Source organism: Tachypleus tridentatus, chromosome 8 (assembly GCF_004210375.1).
Source record: "Tachypleus tridentatus isolate NWPU-2018 chromosome 8, ASM421037v1, whole genome shotgun sequence".
Lineage (NCBI taxonomy): Eukaryota > Metazoa > Arthropoda > Merostomata > Xiphosura > Limulidae > Tachypleus > Tachypleus tridentatus.
In genome coordinates this window covers 119,056,448-119,076,466 of record NC_134832.1, presented here as the reverse complement: position 1 = coordinate 119,076,466, position 20,019 = coordinate 119,056,448, and the positions used below count along the sequence as shown (strand labels likewise).

Below are 20,019 nucleotides of genomic sequence, written 5' to 3'. Positions count from 1 at the left end.
AGTACTAACACGCAAACAAAACATTGTTGGCCTTCAGTCAACTCAACTCCTCTCTTAACACTCCTACGAAAATTGGGGCCTGATAGGCCCCAGAGCAACTTGAAAGGTTATTAATATTAGGCTAATAATTTTGTATTTAAATGAAATTGCCATTAACTGACCCTATCCCTTTATATTTTAAGGAGCAATAATATTTTGACTTTTCAGACATTTGCGAAATAATATTTAAAAATTTTTTTAAAACATCCACTAAGGGTATTTTGGGGCCTATTAGGCCCCAGATCAAAAAACATAAAAATGACTATTTATTTCCTGAATAATTCTAGAACAGGCCTGGGCAACCGAGAAAAGCAAATTATAGTAAAAATATATTAATTTTACAACTTCTTTTCAAAAGATAGATATTTAGGATAATAACTACTCCAACAATAATTTTAGACGGTCCTGATTATTGCCTAGTTTGCCCACGCCTGTTCTAGAACATTCTAGAAACCTTACAGAAGTATTTAGAATAATCTAGAATATTCTTGAAGCTTCTAGAATATTCTAGAAGAATCCACAAATCTTATATATATAGGAGCTGAAATCTTCAAACCGTGTCAAAAATCATATCTCTTGATGAAGCTGTACATTTACACGATGCCATTTGTGCGGCAGATCAAAAGATAGACAGTCGAAAATTGTTTGCTCAAATTGTAAAAAAAATGTTTGTCAGAGCCATTCTGAAGTTGTTTGTAATGAATGTTGCTAAATCACTGTGTTTCTATTGGAAAAATATATGGGGCCTGATAGGCCCCAAAATCACTTTAGTGAATGTAAATATTTTTTTCGTAGGAGTGTTAAAAAATAAGACTCGCACCTGTTACTGTCACATCAAATAATACTGAATGACGTATTACTTCTACACACACAGGCTAGAGTAGTACCTTTTTGTTCAAAGATCACTATTTCTTTTTTCTTGTGTGTTTATACACACATTTCTACCACATACGACATTCTCAGAACGTTGCGCTATAGTAGTATAAAACTGCAGGCTCGGGATATCAGACGTTCCCCTCTTCTGATTGGTAAATATTTTACAAAATGAACAACAACAAACAAAAACATAACAAGCACTGCACTACTACGTAGCAGATCAATTAAAATTGCATAGTAAAATTTTTAGAGTAAGTGAGCTTAACAAAAACAAAACAAAGATTAGCCAATATTTTTTTTGTTTTATGTTCATAAGCAAGTAGTAAGTAAATGTCGAACCCAACTAAAAAAAACATTAAAATATATTGCAGTTTCAAATTACTTAAAATATTAATTGATTTTAGCAATCGTGTTAATTATTCAATAACATTAACCTCTCTTTTCCGAGCCTGTATTTTATTTGTTGTCACTGATATTAATGTAACCCATTTTAGTGTCATTCTTGGCCGACATGTGTATGTATGCATATGTGTTTGTTGTAAAGCACAATGTAACATAATATGCCATTTTCTGCCCATCGCAGGCACTGGAACCTGAATATTGGAGTTATAAGCCCTCAGACTTTCCGCTCAGCCACTAGGGCGCTTGGTGATATGAACTCTCGGTGTCTGATACGAATCCTTAACATTTAATGTAACTCATCTGTATAAACAAGGAATTTTAAAAATCAATCGTTTTCTTGATACTGAATTCTTATGTCATATTTATTATAATTAGCCTTAATTTGACAATAACTACTTGTTTATATAAATTAAAAAAAGAAATCCCAATGACGGCACTAGTAATAAAAACCCAAAAATGACCGAGTAAATTTAAGATAAGAATGAGTATCCGGTCCAAAATTATAATATACAAGTCTGTGTGTGTGTGTGTATTTATAATGCATACAAGGTGTCACAAAACAAGTACTCACCTCTAAAGGATGACTAGTCTCTAAAGCGAGCGCCTGGAAGTCACTTTCTAATTCGGTGGAATCACAAGCACGAACCTGAAACAAGGAAAGACTGAACATCACGCTCCGAAACCAGGTCTCACCATACATTAACTTGTATCTAAGTCGTGATTTGAGTAACTAAAGTGTTTCACGCGTTAAAGTCTGCAGGAAAATTTTTTATCATTTATTTATTTATTACATAAATCAAGCTGAGGGCAAGTATACGACAGGTTAAAGTCTGGACAAGCTTGAACGATTTTTTGTATTTAACAAGAGATACTGATACATGAAAGCCTCCAGTTATTACAGTCGAACTGTATACGTTATTAAAACTATTTTAAAATGTCCAAACTATTAACACACAAAATTTACACAATGTATAAGTGCGTGCGTGAGTGTGTCTGTCTGTGTATGGTTTACCTTGAATTTTGCGCAAAGATACACGAGGGCTATAAGCACTAGCCTTCCTAATTTAGCAGTGTAAGACTAGAGGAAAGGCAGCTAGTCATCACCACCCACCGCCAAATCTTGGGCTACTCTTTTACCAATTTTTTTACTGTCAAATTATAGCACCACAACGGTTGTAAGGGCGAGCATGTTTGGTGTGAGTGGGATTCGAAATGCACTCCTCAATTTACGAGTCGAGCGCCATAACCAGCTGGCCATGCAGGGTCTTACATATATATAGTAAAGTTTTAAATAATTATTTATTAAATGTTGTACACATATTCAGTTTAAACCAAAATAATGATGTAAAAAAAAAAACGGTAGGTAACAGAAAATCAATCATCTGACCTACTGTGGTATTAAGCTATTTTATCAAACTTTGAAGGTGTCGTTAAATGCGATATTAGACAGTTTGAACGCATCAAGTGGTTGGCTATACCCAGTAAACTGGGACGTGGTTGGTCACACTTGAAGTAAAACATGTAAACAAAGCCCAGGTAAATCATCCATGTTAGTGGTGAAGCCACAGATGTCTAAACACATAATTAAGATTTTTACAGGGTATGCACAAAGATAATTAACAATTATGTAATAAAACATTGCACAAAGAATAAAATAGTATTAATCACACAAATGTGACAATATTCAATTGTCTTATAGTTTACAAAAAGGTCCACAAGAGGACTTTGGCAATGCTTGATTTTATCACTAAAAATGACAGCAATAGGCAAGAGGAACTGTGAAAAAAAATTGATGAAAAATATTTTTATACGGTAACTTTAGAAACCAACATAATTGTAACACTTAATTAGCAACCGACACGGTGTGGAATTTATATTACTCATAAAAAAAACTTAAGGTGTGTGTATGTGTTAGCAAATTGGGTAACAAAGTGGCTGGATGGAAGAAAGCAGTGGGTGTTGCAAATGGAGTTCGGTCATACTGGATTAATGTCACAATGGGGTCCCTCAATGACACACATACAAGAATGATCAATAAACTACTTAAAATGTGCAGATGATGTTAACACCTTCAGTGTACCAGCTGTGAAGAGGATGCTGCTGATTTACAAAAGGATTCAGAACATTTAGTGAACTGGACAAATAAATGGTAGGTGGGTTTTAATTACAATAAATGTAAGATATTGCACATGGGCTACAATAATTTGAATAGGAATAAACTTAACAGTGTTATGAAAGAAGAGCATCTTGGTATAATAGTTGATTTGTCTCTTAAAACCATCCAAACAGTGTTGTTGCTAGTGGTAGGGCAAATAGGATTTTAGGTTGTCTCTACAGAAATATTTAATACAAATTTAAAGACGTTGTAATTCCATTCTGTAGTTCACTGGTTAGTCCATATCTGGGATACTGTGTTCAGTGTTAAGCTCGTTGCATTAGAAAAGAAACTGAATTGTTGGAAAAGGGTTCAAAGGAAGGTTTCAAGAATGGTGACTGGGATGAAAGGGCTAATATCTCTCATAATGTTTTCTCTTGAAAAAAGAAGATTTAGAGAAAACTTGATTATAGTCTTTAAGATTGTAAAGGGAATAGATAGTGTTGATGCATCATCTTTTTCCATATTTAACAGAGAAAACTATAGGATCAGAGGACATAAATATAAAATTTGGCAGGTTAGAAGTTATCTTCAGCTAAGACAGTTTCACTTCATAACAGGGTTGTAGGCCTTTTGGAATCATAGAAAGACAATAAAATACATTAACGAATTTATTTCAATGGCTTAAATGCAAAAATTAACTATTTTCTGCTACAACAGTGAACTGACAGTGTGTTGTGTGGACCAATACAGAGTACTTTGACTAAAAAGGCCTATGGATATAAAATAAAATATTTTACACAATTTAAATAAACAATAGTTAAATATTTTAGGTTTTCATTATATAACTTGCAATGACTATGATAAATAGTCCACTACTGATTTCAAAGAAGTTTTCATGAAAACTGTACAAAAAAAAAGCAAGTCCCTCAAAATGACAAAACAGAATATATATAGTATTTTCCATCTAAAGTTTTGATGTATATACATGCAACTCAAAAATGATTTAGTACTCATTTGATTTATTCATTTTGCACTGTTAAAAAAACCCATAGAGAATATAGCAAAAATTAACCAGTATTTCACAGATTACAAATTATATATATATATATATGTAAAAAAACATTTCATAGATTGTCATTTTCCTAACTTTTAAAGAACACAGTACCTTTTAGCTAGGTCTGCAAAGTAATACTTTATAATAGACATAGATTTAAATTCAATGACTGGGTTGTCAGTGTAATTCATCTTGTTTTTTCAATTTATGATTCCTAGAACTTCTTTAACCATTCAACAGAAGAAAAAAAAAATCTATTGGGTTGAGGAATAATTCATGAGCGTTTTTTCAAGTTAAAAAATATATTCATAAATGAAATGCTTTCGCAAAATATTTCATGTCATTTGGTAGATAATTTTTTGCTCTAATAGATGGTGTGTTTGATTTTCATGTCTTTAATTTTTGCTTTCATTTTCAGCTCATTAAATGGAATGTCAAGTGGACAAAATCGAGCATTTTCGACACCATCTGCTTTTCGCATTTAATTTCTTGCAATTTCGTTTAAAACAATGCATACTATATACCTAGGTATTACATGAAATAAAGTATCATAATAAATGTTTTGGGTGTAATGTGTTCATGCATTGAAGTATTGTATAGTCTTGCATGTAATGCTTGAATGAAATTATTTAAAAACGCTCACAAATTATTCCTCAACCTAATACTTCTGGATGTTATGAGACAGAGCAAATACAATACTTTGTTTCTTGGGAAACTTTTTTTTTTTTTTTAAATTCCAGGATAGGTCTACTTTATTTACTTGGTAAAGTTTCACTTTACAAATGAATTTGCTTTGATTAAAATCTAACTCTCCTCATTTTTATAAAAGCAAACACAGTTTTAAAAGCATCACTACAACCTAAGGTGCCAGTTCATACACTGTTAAGTGAAAGAAACATTGAAAGTATATTCTGATCCATTATTTATGTAAATATACTTAAATCAACTTGAGAGTTGTGGAGCTTCTCTGTGGCAGGCAACATTTGCAAACTTTTTAAAGAAATTTAATTTCTGTGGTTAAAGTGAAAGTTTTGGAGTCTTGTACACGATCAGTTTGTTTATATTCAACATCATATTTATCTACTAGCTGAATTGTACCAATATCAGAATTCTGATCACAAGTTAAAGCCAGACCCAAAACAATACAATGTGATATTTTCATCCACACATTCAAGTAATTCCTTACACTTGTCAGCAAATAAACTTGCACATATTTGTACTGTACTGGGTATCAACGCTGTTGAATATATTGGGAGTAAAACCAATACTTAAATAACAAACTAAATTCATATTATATTAGATCTGGACATCAAGAAGGCAATTTGACTGCTTGCATCTATGGCCAGCTCTCCAATAAAGAATTATACAACATGTGATAATCCAGGAGAGATACTGTATACATCTTGCCAATATAATATATCAACACATTTGTACACATAACTACAAATAAAATGAGTGACACGATAATGTAAACCTTATATTAAGTCAAAATATCAGTGCACACAGTGTTGAAATATTCTTGAATACCCATATACGCATGGACAAATTGTCATAACATATAGTGACATACTCTATAATAACCACATCCACACGAGACCAAAATATAACATCATGGTGACTGACAGACAAGGCACTCAAACACACATTAGGTGACAATGTCATTAAACACTCAGTTGCTGAATCTGACAAAAAAAATCAGCAATTATAATGTCATCAAACTGCAAAAATAAAATAAATAAAAACTGTACATATTTATGGCAGTCAGAATATGGTTGAGTAATTGTTTCAAGTTAAGCACAAAACTACAAAATTGGCAATCTGTGCTATGCCCACCATGGGTTTCTAGTGGTTTGTATCCACTGGCATATTGCTGTACCACTGGGGAACAGTTAGAATATGTATAGTAATAAGGCAAATTACTATTAAAGCCACCCAACAATCTAAGTGGTCTTGAAAGTTAAGCAATGCTTACTTTTTTAAACTGCCAAGATTCTGTTCTTTGCCTTTATTGTAACAACATGCACGTTAATCATTTCATTTCACTACTTTTCATTATCATCAAAACCAGAGCTCAAGTTAGAACTCTACAAAAATTTCTCAATGTATTACTTTTCCTAAAGTATGCTTTGTAACATACACTTGGATTTTTCTTAGTTAGAAAAACTCATTTTAATTTCAATACTTCTCCACACAGTTATCATGAAATACAAGTTTTATTGTTTCATTTCATTTTCCTTGTAATTATTACATTTGGTTCTTTTGCAGTAAGTATATTTTTCTCTTTGGATGTGGGTATATTTTAGTAACCATTTTCTAAACATGAGATTTCAGCATTAAATAATCTAACTTAGTATTTGTTGGTTTGTACACAAATGAAAAAAACTGAAATTAGAAGTGTGGTTAGAAAACTGTTACCTAGAGATTCTTTAACAACTTGCAAGGAAGAAAGGCGTTATGTTATAATACTAAACAGCCCAAGTTAAATGAAAATATGTAATCAGTCCTTTGTGTTTGAAAAAATGCATAAGGGCTGTAAAACCCCTCACTAAAGATTCCACTGTTAGTGAGCTGATGCCTGATCTCAATTCTTTGTTCACAAAAGTGGAAAATAAAGATTAATTTATATGAACTGAAATGTTTTTTTTTATCAACAAAATACTTTCATTAGCTAAACTGAGAAATGTTCAGTGTTTCATTGAACTCTGATGACCTCTGATTGATATTGTAGCCTTTGCAGCCTTTTGTCATTCAGAAATTAGGTCATGAAATTCAATTTAGGTCATGATCAAATATGCTAAAACCTTATGCCAGACTGAGTAAGCTAAAAATTAACATTTAATTTTGTAACTTTAAAATACTAACCTAGTTTTTTATTTACAAATATGTGATGTCCATATACAACATATTTTGAAAGTGTCTGATAATGCACGTGTATCAAAGAAGTTATATACGAGTTTGTCTGCACATATAAACAACAGCTTACTGTGTGGACAGTGTCATGAGAAATAATAGCAGGATAAAAATTGAAATTTTAGTATTTCTTAATAGAAATGAAGGGACAACAGTGGATCAAAAACAGTGTGTTTCATGACAGTCTTGACAAGGGGTTTTAACAAGATCTTAAAACTTGTTTAATGAGCAACTTTTGAACAGTTTGATGGGTACCTCTAATGTGAAGGACTGATTTAAGTAAATTTTCTTTTTTCTTTTTCATAAATATTGTTTTTTCTTCCTCACTATAGAATACACACACTAACTCTTAACTTTAGAGATATCTTTGAAAACAACCCTTCCAACAATAAATTTAGTCAGTGTCAACAGCCAACAGAAATATACTACTCAGCATATAATAATAATGTTTTCAAGGTGATTAAGCATGTCACTTTCAATACTTGTAATTCAAAAAACAAAAGAATACATTCATAAATTCTTGGTATGTACAGTCACAAACCAGTGCCAACAGCATCAGATTAAATTCAACTCAGATCCACTAGAAGGCCTGTTACTGTATTAAGTACTACCAAGAACAAATATTTGTTAAAGAAATTTCCCTTAAATACACTGGAATAAGTAAATTTAGAAAAAAATCTGGATTATATATTTATATTGAACAATACCAATACAACTCCTCCCACCTAACTGGCATCATTGCTGTCTATCAGAATAAAAAAAACTGGATAGATACTAATAATGAAACAATTAAAAAAGTTAATATAACCACAACACTGTAGTGATAAGTAGGTATTAAAAACTCATGAATCACGTATCTACGTAACAGCATAATATGATATGTCTATGTTAAAATCTTTCTATGAACCCTACCTCTACAGGTCATGTTGTCGAGTATGTTAACTGGCATTCAAAATTTTATTGAACTACTGTTTTATGAATTTATGCCAAGTTTGGAATCAAACTCTAAAGCATTATTCAAGTTTTCGTATTTTAAATTATTTAATTTCTTAATTTAAAACTAAATATAAAAAAAACACACTTAAACATTGATTTTTGTGTGTCACATGGTATGCTGAATGCAGCACTGGTTCAAATTAGATGTTTATGATGTCAAAATGCAAGGTCTATAGTTCCATACAATTTAGTAACTCAAATTACCAATACTATCAAGCTGGAATACAAAATAAGAACTTTCCATCTCTTCTGTCTGCTGAGATATTAAACACAGTGGCCCTGCTCACCTCTTTTCATTTTTGGAAACAGTCTCTTATATATATACGATCAAACGTTTTTTCTCAACAAGGTTTAGTTACTAAGTTATAATGGAATTTTATGGTACTGATATAGGAATGTTTGATATTTTGGTTATTCAAATATATATAAAACCTAAAAAAAATTATTTCATTTCACATCCTCCACGTCTGAAATTTCTTAAGGCTTAGCAAGCTACGACAACAGCAACTGAGCATAAAGGTTATAACATGAAAAAATAATTGCTTACTTCTTCATTTACTGTTCTGCATATTAAGAAAAATAAGTTTAAGAACTTGTTTGTAAACAATAACAATTTATATTCATATATAATGCATAACGATAGAAAGACTATTTTACAAAATACTAGTCCACTTGAACATAGTTAAGACAGGCTACATTGTAAAGACTAAAAGTCAGTTTTATAAGATACCAGGACCATGAGTGCACATGTGCTTAATCATTGTAACTTCAGTATTGTTAGCCATGAACAGAGGAAAGGCCAATATAATAAAAATAAGGAATATACAATGTTATGAGATTTTAATTTGTTTAGACTAAATATTTGTGTTTTTGCATTCTAAAATGAAAGAAAATAATTATATTTCTCAATTTTTGTGGTGGTTACAAGTTTGGTCAAACTGAAAGATTTTTGTTAGAGAAAATATAAAGTTGTACTGAAAACAAATGTTTGAAATGTATTTAAGAGGTTTCTGGACAAAGAATAGTTTTTTAATCATGACATGAAAATAATTTTGCACTCAGCAAATTAATTCTCTAATGAAGTGTTTTTATTGCAGATTTGTTTGTGACAGTATTGACTCTTTTTGTTAGTAGTCTATGTACAAAAGAATCATTAGTAAAAACCTACCATATTTGGTGAAGGTATACCTACAGCATCAAAATTTATAGCATAAATACTTAATGTGTGTGCAAATGCATATATGAAACTCATGTATGGTATACAGAGTCTATCACAAAAGGGTTAATAAAATGAAAAATGAAAATTTCCCTCAAAATTATGAAAAACCTGGAACAGAAAAACATTGCCAAAACATTACATTTAAAAATAAGTGCTTAACTGCATGAATGACATTACATATCCACATCCCACACATTCTTTTGAAAGAGAACCTTAACAGGTGGTTTTGCTGAAGCAGGCATAGTTTAACTGAACTGATTTATATTTGAAATATGCTTTTTTATTTCATTGTAACAGTTATTTTTAGTTATATCAAGCTTCTCTATATTTTTGGGCCTGAGTAACATTTTATGATATTTTCAATTAAATAATATTAAACAAAATGGTAATTTACACATGTTGAATATCATTAGACTATATCTTACTGTAGTACACACCTTTTCTTCTTGCATATTTACAAAATTTTTTAAAGTTTAAAGTTGGAATGTAGTAAATTTGGTTAAAATCATGTGCTAATTTGACCTAAGGGATTATTTCTTTAGGATGAGGTTGTCAACTGTTTCATGGAAAAGTTGTATTCTATGCCTGCAACCCTGTGCAAGCGAGATTGCTTTGTGGCCATTGTGTAGGGTAAAGATGCTTTTCTTTGGACGCCAGTGATCGACTTCTGTGCCAGGTCAATGACAAGAAAAACATGAATTGCATGAGCAGTTTCTTTCTCAAAAAAATCAAAACTCACTGTGGAAATCTCATGCGTATTTAAATACCTGTTGGTCTTACCTGTTTACTTTTTAATTCTCTCATTATGGATTTGGTGGATTATACTGACCTTATCACTCCAAGTGACCATCAGTTTCCATTCTATAACTTTCAGTATGTTTTGAACAGCTTTAAAATTTGTGAGTTGTATAAAAAAAAAATCAGAGTTTTAAGTTAAGTATTTTTCACTAGATTGTTTTAATACATACAGAGTAAAAGTGTTGACTACTCTAAGCACATAGGGATTTTTATATTAAGTTTAAAAATATTTTTCTTCACTTGAAAATTATCACATTTTATTTGCATAATCTTTAAAGCCTACATAAATATCAAAATTTTTTTTTTCCAGCAAAACTATATTTTATCTGTTATTTTCTCAACCATAACTACATATTTGGTCCATTTGATCAACACTGTAATTACCATAAAAAAATCTAAATTTTCTTTTTTTACTTTATAGAATGACTGTAAATTATAAACTACAACTATTTAGCCTAAATAGTTCAGTTTGTTTTATTGATTTGACCCATGTCTAGCTCATAGTCCTGTACACAAGTTGTAAATTTAGTGAAATGTTGCACATGGTACCACACCAAAGAATTTCTCATTACCTTACTTAATTTAACTAACAAGTTTTTAATTCTTACATTTTTATTACTTTTATAATGATATATAAAGAACACAAATGAGAAACAAGAAATATGGTACTTATCCATGTTTTTGCTATCAAATGTCAACAAAAGGTAAGCCTACTTTCTTTATTACTAAAAAATATTAGTGCAGTAAATAAACAGGACAAGGGAGCTGACCTGGATCTCAGAGATGAGAGAAAGAAGGAAGTGACAGAAGAGAAAGTAAAGAAGTCTTAGGAAGGAAGGAGTGGTCTGTGCAGAAGAGAATAAAAGTGTAGAAGAAGCGGCAATAGAAACATCAATTGCACAGACATCTGAATAATGGGAATGGAGAACAAGAAGGAAAGGGAAATAAATCTTGAGAGTAAGATGGTACATGGAGCAAAAAGTTAATGGCTCAAACAGGGAACACTTGAAAGCATGAAAGGGAAGAATCAGTGAAAGAATGGAGATCTAGTTTCAAGGGTGGTAAGAGAACACTAGAAGCAGTATCAGCATGTCCTAATTATCCTGATAATTCCTTAAATAAAAGAGGGGTAGATTTACAATTTAGAACAATGGATCCAAAAGAAACAATCCACTGGAGAAAGCACACGTCTCCAAAGGAATAAGGGGTTCCAGGGAAGCCACAGTCCCATAAAGAGAAAGAACCTTTTACACAAGATGAGAGAGTAAAGCACAAATCTTGATAACCAAACACTCAATATCTTGAAGGTGGAGAGAAGAAAACAAAGCTCAGATGAGACAACAGTTTAAGAAGGTGCTCAGACATACAAAATATTGTATGGCATGAGAAGGACTCTGATATCCAGACAGGTCACCCTGAAGGAGCAGCTTTCTGTAAAAGAAGAAAATTTTGAAGAGAAGATGATCTTTTGGGAATGGGCTAAGTGGAGCCAATCATCCATGTTGAAGGGGAATCTCAGTAATAGGCCTTGAAGGCAGCACAAAAGTCCTCATGATTCAAATTAATGCGAAGAAGCTGACACTATGTTGAAAAGAAAAGCATGAAATTTTAAAACATCATTCTAATGGTCAAATTATAGAAAATATCTAGAGAATGAGGCAGTTTGGATGTGAAGGAAGATATCTAACATGTCAACTTCAGTCATCCACAGCTCATGTGATGAGCACTAATAAAGAGAAATATTCTCCATTCAAAATTTAGAATGACAAAGAAGTGGTTGAAAGATAATAGGTCAATTACTGGAACAAGAGCATGATTACATGATAATCAACAACAACTTTATAGTATTGCAAGAACTAACTGCCAACAGTCCTGTCTGGGTTTAAATAGATGCACTAATTGGTTGAATTGAGAGAAAGATGAAAAACAAAATGTCAGAAAATTAGTAACATGTTATAAAACATAGGTATTTCACTCTTGAAAAAACATGAAGTGCTAAATCTGCCATTAAAATCCTAGAAAAAAAGTTCGAGTTAGGACTAAAAGAATATGAAAATAGTTTTGAAGTATCAAAAGCCCAGAATTGATCTAGATTTGAATTATATTTAACACAGCATTATTTACAAATAAAATGGGAGAAAATACTAGGTGCTATGATGACTTGATGTCCAGAATGTGTTGTGGCCTAACAAATGATGCTATCCAATACACAATCATCACTACTGTTTGTGTATAGTATGAATAAAATACTAACTAGAGTACAAACAGTTGTTCACACACACATACACAGTGTAAAATCTCAGAACAACTCACTGGAATCCTATTTTATGATAACTTACATTATGTACAATGTTTTTTAAAATCTAAAATAAACAAACATAAAAAAAGACACTGGTAGTTCATAAGGTGGAATACAGAAAATGGGAACAAATCCATTCTGGTAAACTTTGAAAGCAAGTGACTTCTAAATTTGTTAATATTATACCTGAAGTTTAAGGATGAAAAATACATTCAGATACCATATTGATGATGGATGTCAAAAAGTGTTTGAATATAAGAAAATAATGCTTCATTTTACAAATAATAAAAATCATTTTAATGAGCTAATTAGTTTTCTTTCTACTGAAAACAAAACAGCAAAGATGTCAAATACAGTAAAAATTGACTATGGGATGGGAGTGGCCAAATCTTAAAGTTTGTAATGACAAGTCTAAAGAACCCCGCCTCCTAAAAAAAAATAATCCTGCATTGGTATCAATGTTCCATCAAATTTATAAACCATCATGTAGGTTAAAACTTTCAAAATGTATAAAAAGTTATTTTCATCACCTACTTACAAAATATAAGCATTCTTTCTTCAAGACTGATTCTGAAAACTCTAAAGTTTTACAATGAAATATCAGTTATTCCACTACTACTACTACAAATATATATACATATAGCTGTATTAAAGGGATCTTAGTATTTTGCATATAGTACACTAGCTAACTGATCATTGTTTAAAGGTTTCCTATAAAAGTAATTTTTAGTAAACATTTGATGTCTATCATTTTATATACACTTGAGGTATGTAGAATTATTTAATTTTATACTCATATTTCATCTGGAGAAGTGGAAAATAACCTGCATAAAAATACACAGTTGGACATAATTTTTATTGCTCAACATATGTTTAAATTGACCTGTTGGCACAATGAAATATGTATGAGGAGGTTCTGCACACTTTGACCCTGAAACTTGCAAGGTCTCTACATGTACAAAGTGTGTTAATATATATATGCCTGCTTTGGCCAGGTCTACTTCTCTACAGGGAAGCAGATGAGAAATGGGATGGTGGGGATACTTTAGTACAAACAGAACATACTTTTTACCAAGAACTGCAACAGAACACCTGTAATAGCAAATATATGTTGAGTACTTACTTTTGTCTTGTATACAAGTTTAGTGAAACTCTAACAAAACAACAATCACTGTTATTCAATGTTTGCAAAGCTATTAATATCTATTCAGCAAGCAAGCCATGGTAAAACCAGTCTTCACGAAAGTGTGCCTGATTCAAGAAGAATGAATATAAATAAGAGACCTTCAAATGCTTATGAACAGTGATTTTAAACAATATTATTATATAAAAAAACAAACTAAAAGTGGATTTTTGGAATCTTTGAAAGACATACTGTTCAGACAGAATTCTCCCCAAGAGAACTCCTCATGAAAGTATAAACCCAGATTAATGAAAAGAAATTATAAATAAAAAATAAGACAAACCACATTATTCACACTAGCCCAAAAGTAGAGTCTGTCAAAAAAAATTCAGTCATTGGATAAAGAGTTGCCAAAAGTACCCCAAAGGGTTATAAAATGTTATGAATGTATCACTGGTGGCAAAAAGAAGAAACAGACAGAAGAGAGAATAGTATTTACAATGTAACTGCTAAGCACAACAATATAAATAAACTACAGTATATTATTATCCATGTTATTGAAAAATATTACAAAATCACTAAAAAATATTTCACACAATATTTCATTAAATTATTTTTTTTCTTTTGATTTCAAGTGTGCCTAAAACAATTTCTTTCAAATTTTCATCAAACTAAATTCCACAAGTATTACAAATGTTGTTGGAATCACTAATGAAATCCTGAAGAGGCAGAATAAAGATTTATGTTTGTGCATGAAAAAAGAAACTGTTCTAGTTCAGTATAGTATTATGATGTATTTTACCTATTATTTGACTATATATAATTCAAACATTATAAATATACACCTGCAGCTCATTAAGCATCACACTGTTGATTATTCCAAATTTCACAGAGCTGGAACAATAATGTAATCTAAATCAATTTCCAGTACAAGCTCCACCACCATTATCCCTAGCCTAAATAATGGGGAAACAAGCAAAAATTACAATTTACACATATTGCAGATGTCTCTAATGAAATATATATGAGAACAACAAATGTTATTGGCAGATTTATATCAAAAGATTTGAGGTCTTATTCACAATTATAAAGAACATTTTTAAATTTTTATAAATAAAACTGATCCTAAGCATAAAGTACCTGGCAGGAACCACTTGGAAGACAGTGCAGCAGCTGAGGAAGTTGTTTTGGTTTAACTACAAACTCCTGCATATGTAAAGCCATGGAATTACATATGTCAAGAACTTGTCCATTAATTCCCAAATCCTCATAGGAATTGAAGTATAATATTTTGCACACAAAATTGATGCAAGAAACTCTCAAGCCCTTGCCTTCAGTATCTGACAATGCAGCAACAATGATTTTGGCTACTAACAAGTTTAATGCCTGTTCTTAGATTTGTTGCTTTGATCATACACTGAACTTAGCATTACAGAAGTTAAGAAAATTTAAAGTTTCAAATATTTCAGAACTGTTGGGAAAATAGAAAAGAACTGTATCTTTCTTCCACAGAAGTAACTTCGCTGTAAGTAAACTCAAAGAAATACAAACATTCTTAAGAATTTCCAATGTAAAGGCCAAAGCAAGCTGTAGCAATGCAACAGAGCTCATCTTTTGACATGCTCAAGAACTTCTCAGAACAACAAGCAGTTGTCTATATTGGTCTGATGATAAAGGAGGCTACAAAATATTCTACTGGTATTTCAAGCCTTTAAAAATCTGATGTGAAGCAGGCAAAAAGCATTGTTGAATTTATAAAGCCATTTCAAGTGGCTCCAAATTTTGCAAGGGAAAAAGTGCCAGCAACCTCACTCACATCTCTCATCCTGAAGATAAAAATTTATCCCAGCATGATTAAAAGGATGAAAAAAGTAACCCTTGAAATATTACAAAACCAACAGGTCCAAGGTTCAAAACTATTCCTTCTTAAAGTGATTTCTGAGAAACAAACAGCACACATCTTTCATGTGAAAATTGGGAGTCTAAATTATTCCCTATATGATGGGGGATAAAATATTTAGTGTTGTTTTCTACAGATGAGCAGGGCTTGATTTGAGGGGGTGCAAACCAGAGCACCATTTCTGTTGTAAGAAACTGCTAGGAAAATGCTCTAGTTGTTAGAAATTATGAAAACATGTTTCTCTTGTAGAATGTCCAATGACGTGTAAATTTAAAGATAAATTATGTTAACCTTACCAGTTCATATCATTTAGGCAAGTGTACTTCATTGAGAAAACCTACTTTGCGACATGTCATTGTTCCACATCTGAATTATTTTTCTATGTCAGCATACAGTGTGATGTCATGAAATAATTTAAATAAAAGATGCTGGTGGATCCCCTCCTCATGGGGGCTGGTAAACTGAGTTCCACTTCATAACTTCACACAACTCAAGTCATGCATACGAGATCCCTGCTGTCTGTATTGAAGCTCTACTAACTGATGGCAAAACTGTTATCAAAATTCACTATATACACAGCCACTAGATTGGCTGAATTCTTTAGAACACTGGTTCCCAAACAGAGGTGTGATATAGCATATCAGGGGGTATGACATAACATTTCAGTTTTTTTTTTATATTAAGGGTACTGTCCTATATATTCAAAAATTACATTCAATTTTTATTTCTTATTTTTTCTTGTTACAGATGTAGCTTTTTACCTTGTTACGATAAACTATCATTTCTACCGTCACCGGCGCAGACCGAAATCTTAACGTACAACTTCAAATTCAAAGAAGTTTCATTTCATGCTTGGATGAAAATTTATTTTCTTGTAGGCCATGTAGGGTTTACTCAACTTTTAGTTTGTTGTAATATTTTTTTCTTTTCCAAATGTTACATTTTTGTTTATATATCATTAAAAAACAATTATAAAAATTTGTTTTGGCCATCTTCATCTTTATTCTAAAACAAATAATTACTGTGAGAAGTGCAAGGACATATTAAAATTTTTTAAGGGTGTGGGGCATAAAAAAGGTTGGGAACCACTGCTTTAGAACAAAATCCCAGGGAATGAGTAGTTGGTTTGATCATGGAAGATGACTGGGAATTTTGACAAACAAGTATGCTAAAATGACTTTGCAATCCTTGCTTCCAAAGTACTTAAGTAATTTGTGTGGTGAGATGTAGCAGACATTTGACGATATAATTTTCCTGATTAAAATCCCACTCTTGCATGTCTCTATGAAAGATTGTACCCAATAGTCTTGTGGGTATACACCAGTCTTTCCAAAGTGTATTCACAGAGATGGGCTCTTACACAACATAGAAACACATATAAATCAGGAGAAATGTGTAAAAGTTTGCTAGATTTCCATTATTTTTCATATTTATCTTATGTAGTAGGTTTTTCCTCAACACACAGATGATATTATGAGCAAGACACATGAAAAACAACTGTCTAATATAGTACAATGATGAAGGTAAATTTGCTGTCATTCCTTATGTACCTACTACATTAGACCAAGTGTACATTCATGATGTATTTTGTATTTGCAACTGAAATAAATGTAAAATGGGTAAATGCTTATAGTGGAATAAACTATTTCTGCTTATTTCTGTCAATTATTAGTTTTAATTTTGCCTGAGTATTAACATGTTTGGCAAGCATGACTGATGCTTGTGTTGACTGGCATGATAAAAAAGTTGACTGCTGAATGGTAAAGTGTGTTCCAAGTACATGTTAGTCAATATATTATGATTAATGTATGTATGAAAACAGATTATCAAATACTTGAGCTTGTTTATATATGTTTAATCATATGCACAAATAAGTGAAACACTTAGAACTACTACAGAATCTACATACCATACCATGTGATGTGAAAAACATGATGAACCCATCTTTTTCACTGGTATTGGCAAAATAATATTTTGCAGTTAACCCTATATATATTTATAGGCTGGGATCAAAATATGTATGTCATGACCTTTCATATAGTTATGTTCAAATTTTTCTTGAACAACTTTCTTACTATGTGTCAAAAAGTCTGGTATCAAAATAGTTTATAATTCACAGTTTTAAATTAACCACACCACAGTTTCAATTTCTTAAATTCTCAAACCTCACTCACCTGTATCATGTGGTACAAATCACTTTGAATTATCCCTTTAGGTTTTTAATTGGCCAGCAATTACTCACATACCCTGCACACTCTCCTACACTGAACATACTGCTCTAATTTCACTGAAACATAACAATGACACTATTATTAATCCAGCTGGTACATGCAGTGCTAGTGTCATTCAAGACAAGTCTGACTGCATCAATGAAGTTTGGAGAAAATATTATGGCAAAAACCACTATAAAAAGGTAGGTATGGATCCCACTCTGCAAGTTGTTGAAACTAATGAGCACATGCAATGTAATTTACAAAACAGTCAACACATTACTCATAAGACTTTACAGTTTCTTTCACCTAAACACCCAGTTTCAAGTCACTTTTACATGATACCAAAGATACACAAATCCAACAATGCTGGTCTTCATATTACTTTCAATTGTGGTGTGCCTGCTGAAAAACTTATTTGCTTACGTTGAACACTGCAAGAAAGATACCCCTTTACATTTGACATCATACATTAAAGACATGACATTTTCCAATTATGACTGCTGCCATTAACAGCAACAGGAAACTCCCTCCAAACATTATTCTTTGCACTTCTCTTCACACAAATATTCCTCATGACAAAGGCCTGAAAGCTCTAGAATCCTTTCTGTTGAAACTAGGAAAATCCAACACTCAAACTATTAAAAATTTATAGTTCTTACATTTAATGGTTTTGAATTTAATAGTTTTATATTCAGACAAAAGGCCAACATTTTTATGGGATATTCATGATGTTAGATAAACACATGTTCAAGAAGTTTTGACAGAAATGAGCAAAAAACCTATAATCTAAGTGCTTTCAAAGGTGGACATTTCTTCTTTAGGGGCAAACTGGAAATTAAGTTGTAATTGAATGAGTGATATATATAAAAGGGAGTTCAGTGACATCATGTAGGAAATTTCCCTACAACCAACTTTACCTGTGATTACTTGCCTACCCAAGTAACTTTCTTGACATAACTTTTCTAAAAGATGGAACTGTGCACATTGTCTTGTACAAAAATCCTACACATAAACCAAAATACCTTCACTGTCACCCTTCTCACTCTAAACAAAACACTACCTACAATCAAGCTCTTAACATAAAGAAAATATATTCAGATTAAAAAGACTACAGAAAATACACCAAAGATTTAAATCCATGTTACAGATGATATAAATATACCAAAATTGACAAACTGAAAAGGCTAATAACACCCTGTGAAAAAAAACACCTAAATCAAAACAATAATAAATTTTTAAATAAAATTCCTCTTATTATTACCTATCATTTTAAATTCAGAAACATTTCTTAAATTCTTAAAAAAAATTTCTACAGCTCAATGATCATCTTAAACAGATATTTTCTGAAGTTCCTGTTGTCTCCTTCCATAAAAAGCAGAACTCTAAAACATATTCTTGTTGACACAAAAATGATTACATCCCATCCAAAATATGGTTGTCGTCCATGCAATAATGACCATTATCAAACCTTCAAGTTCATAAAAACTACTGACTTATTTTCTGACAAGAACAATCAAATGAAACATTAAAATATCCAAAAAACTTGTGAAACAAAAAAATAAAATTTATCTTATAAAGTGTAAAATTTGCAATCACCAATACATAGGACATAAAGAACTCTTAGAAAATGTTTAAATAACCATAAATCTTTTACACTGAAAAAGATTTCCCTGTTGCTCAACACTTTAACCAACCCAATCATTCCATTGATGATATTCCTCTCACTGGAATTGAAATAAGATTAAAAACTACAGCAGACAGAGAAACAAAAGAAGCTTATTGAATTGCTAATCTAAACAATGTACAATGATTTGGAATTAATCTAGATTCTGGAATCAGTGATCTCCATTCACTGGTTTCTTCTCTGTCAGAAAAATAATTTTTATTCTTTGTTTATCTTTTTCATGTAACATGAAAGCTGAATTTCCTAAATCTTACTTACTATTAAAGATAATTTTTCATACCTGTGTTTATAAATTGATTAGTATAACATCTTTTTCAACCAGTCTCCAATTTTCACCTTTATTTTAACTAAGCACTTTAGTTTTAAATATATAGTTATTTTAACTAAAATATTTCTAACACCTTTTCA

General features: G+C 31.4%; 1 protein-coding gene across 7 annotated transcripts in view; it reads right to left on the bottom strand.

The window, feature by feature from the left end:
- Positions 1–20,019, bottom strand: part of LOC143223330 (pumilio homolog 1-like) — a 106,163-nt gene that overhangs the window by 74,256 nt on the left and 11,888 nt on the right. For all 7 annotated transcript variants that reach the window (XM_076451189.1, XM_076451193.1, XM_076451191.1 and 4 more), the window contains exon 3: positions 1,889–1,963. In XM_076451189.1, the coding sequence (XP_076307304.1) occupies positions 1,889–1,963 (75 nt within the window). The remainder of the gene's footprint in view (positions 1–1,888; positions 1,964–20,019) is intronic.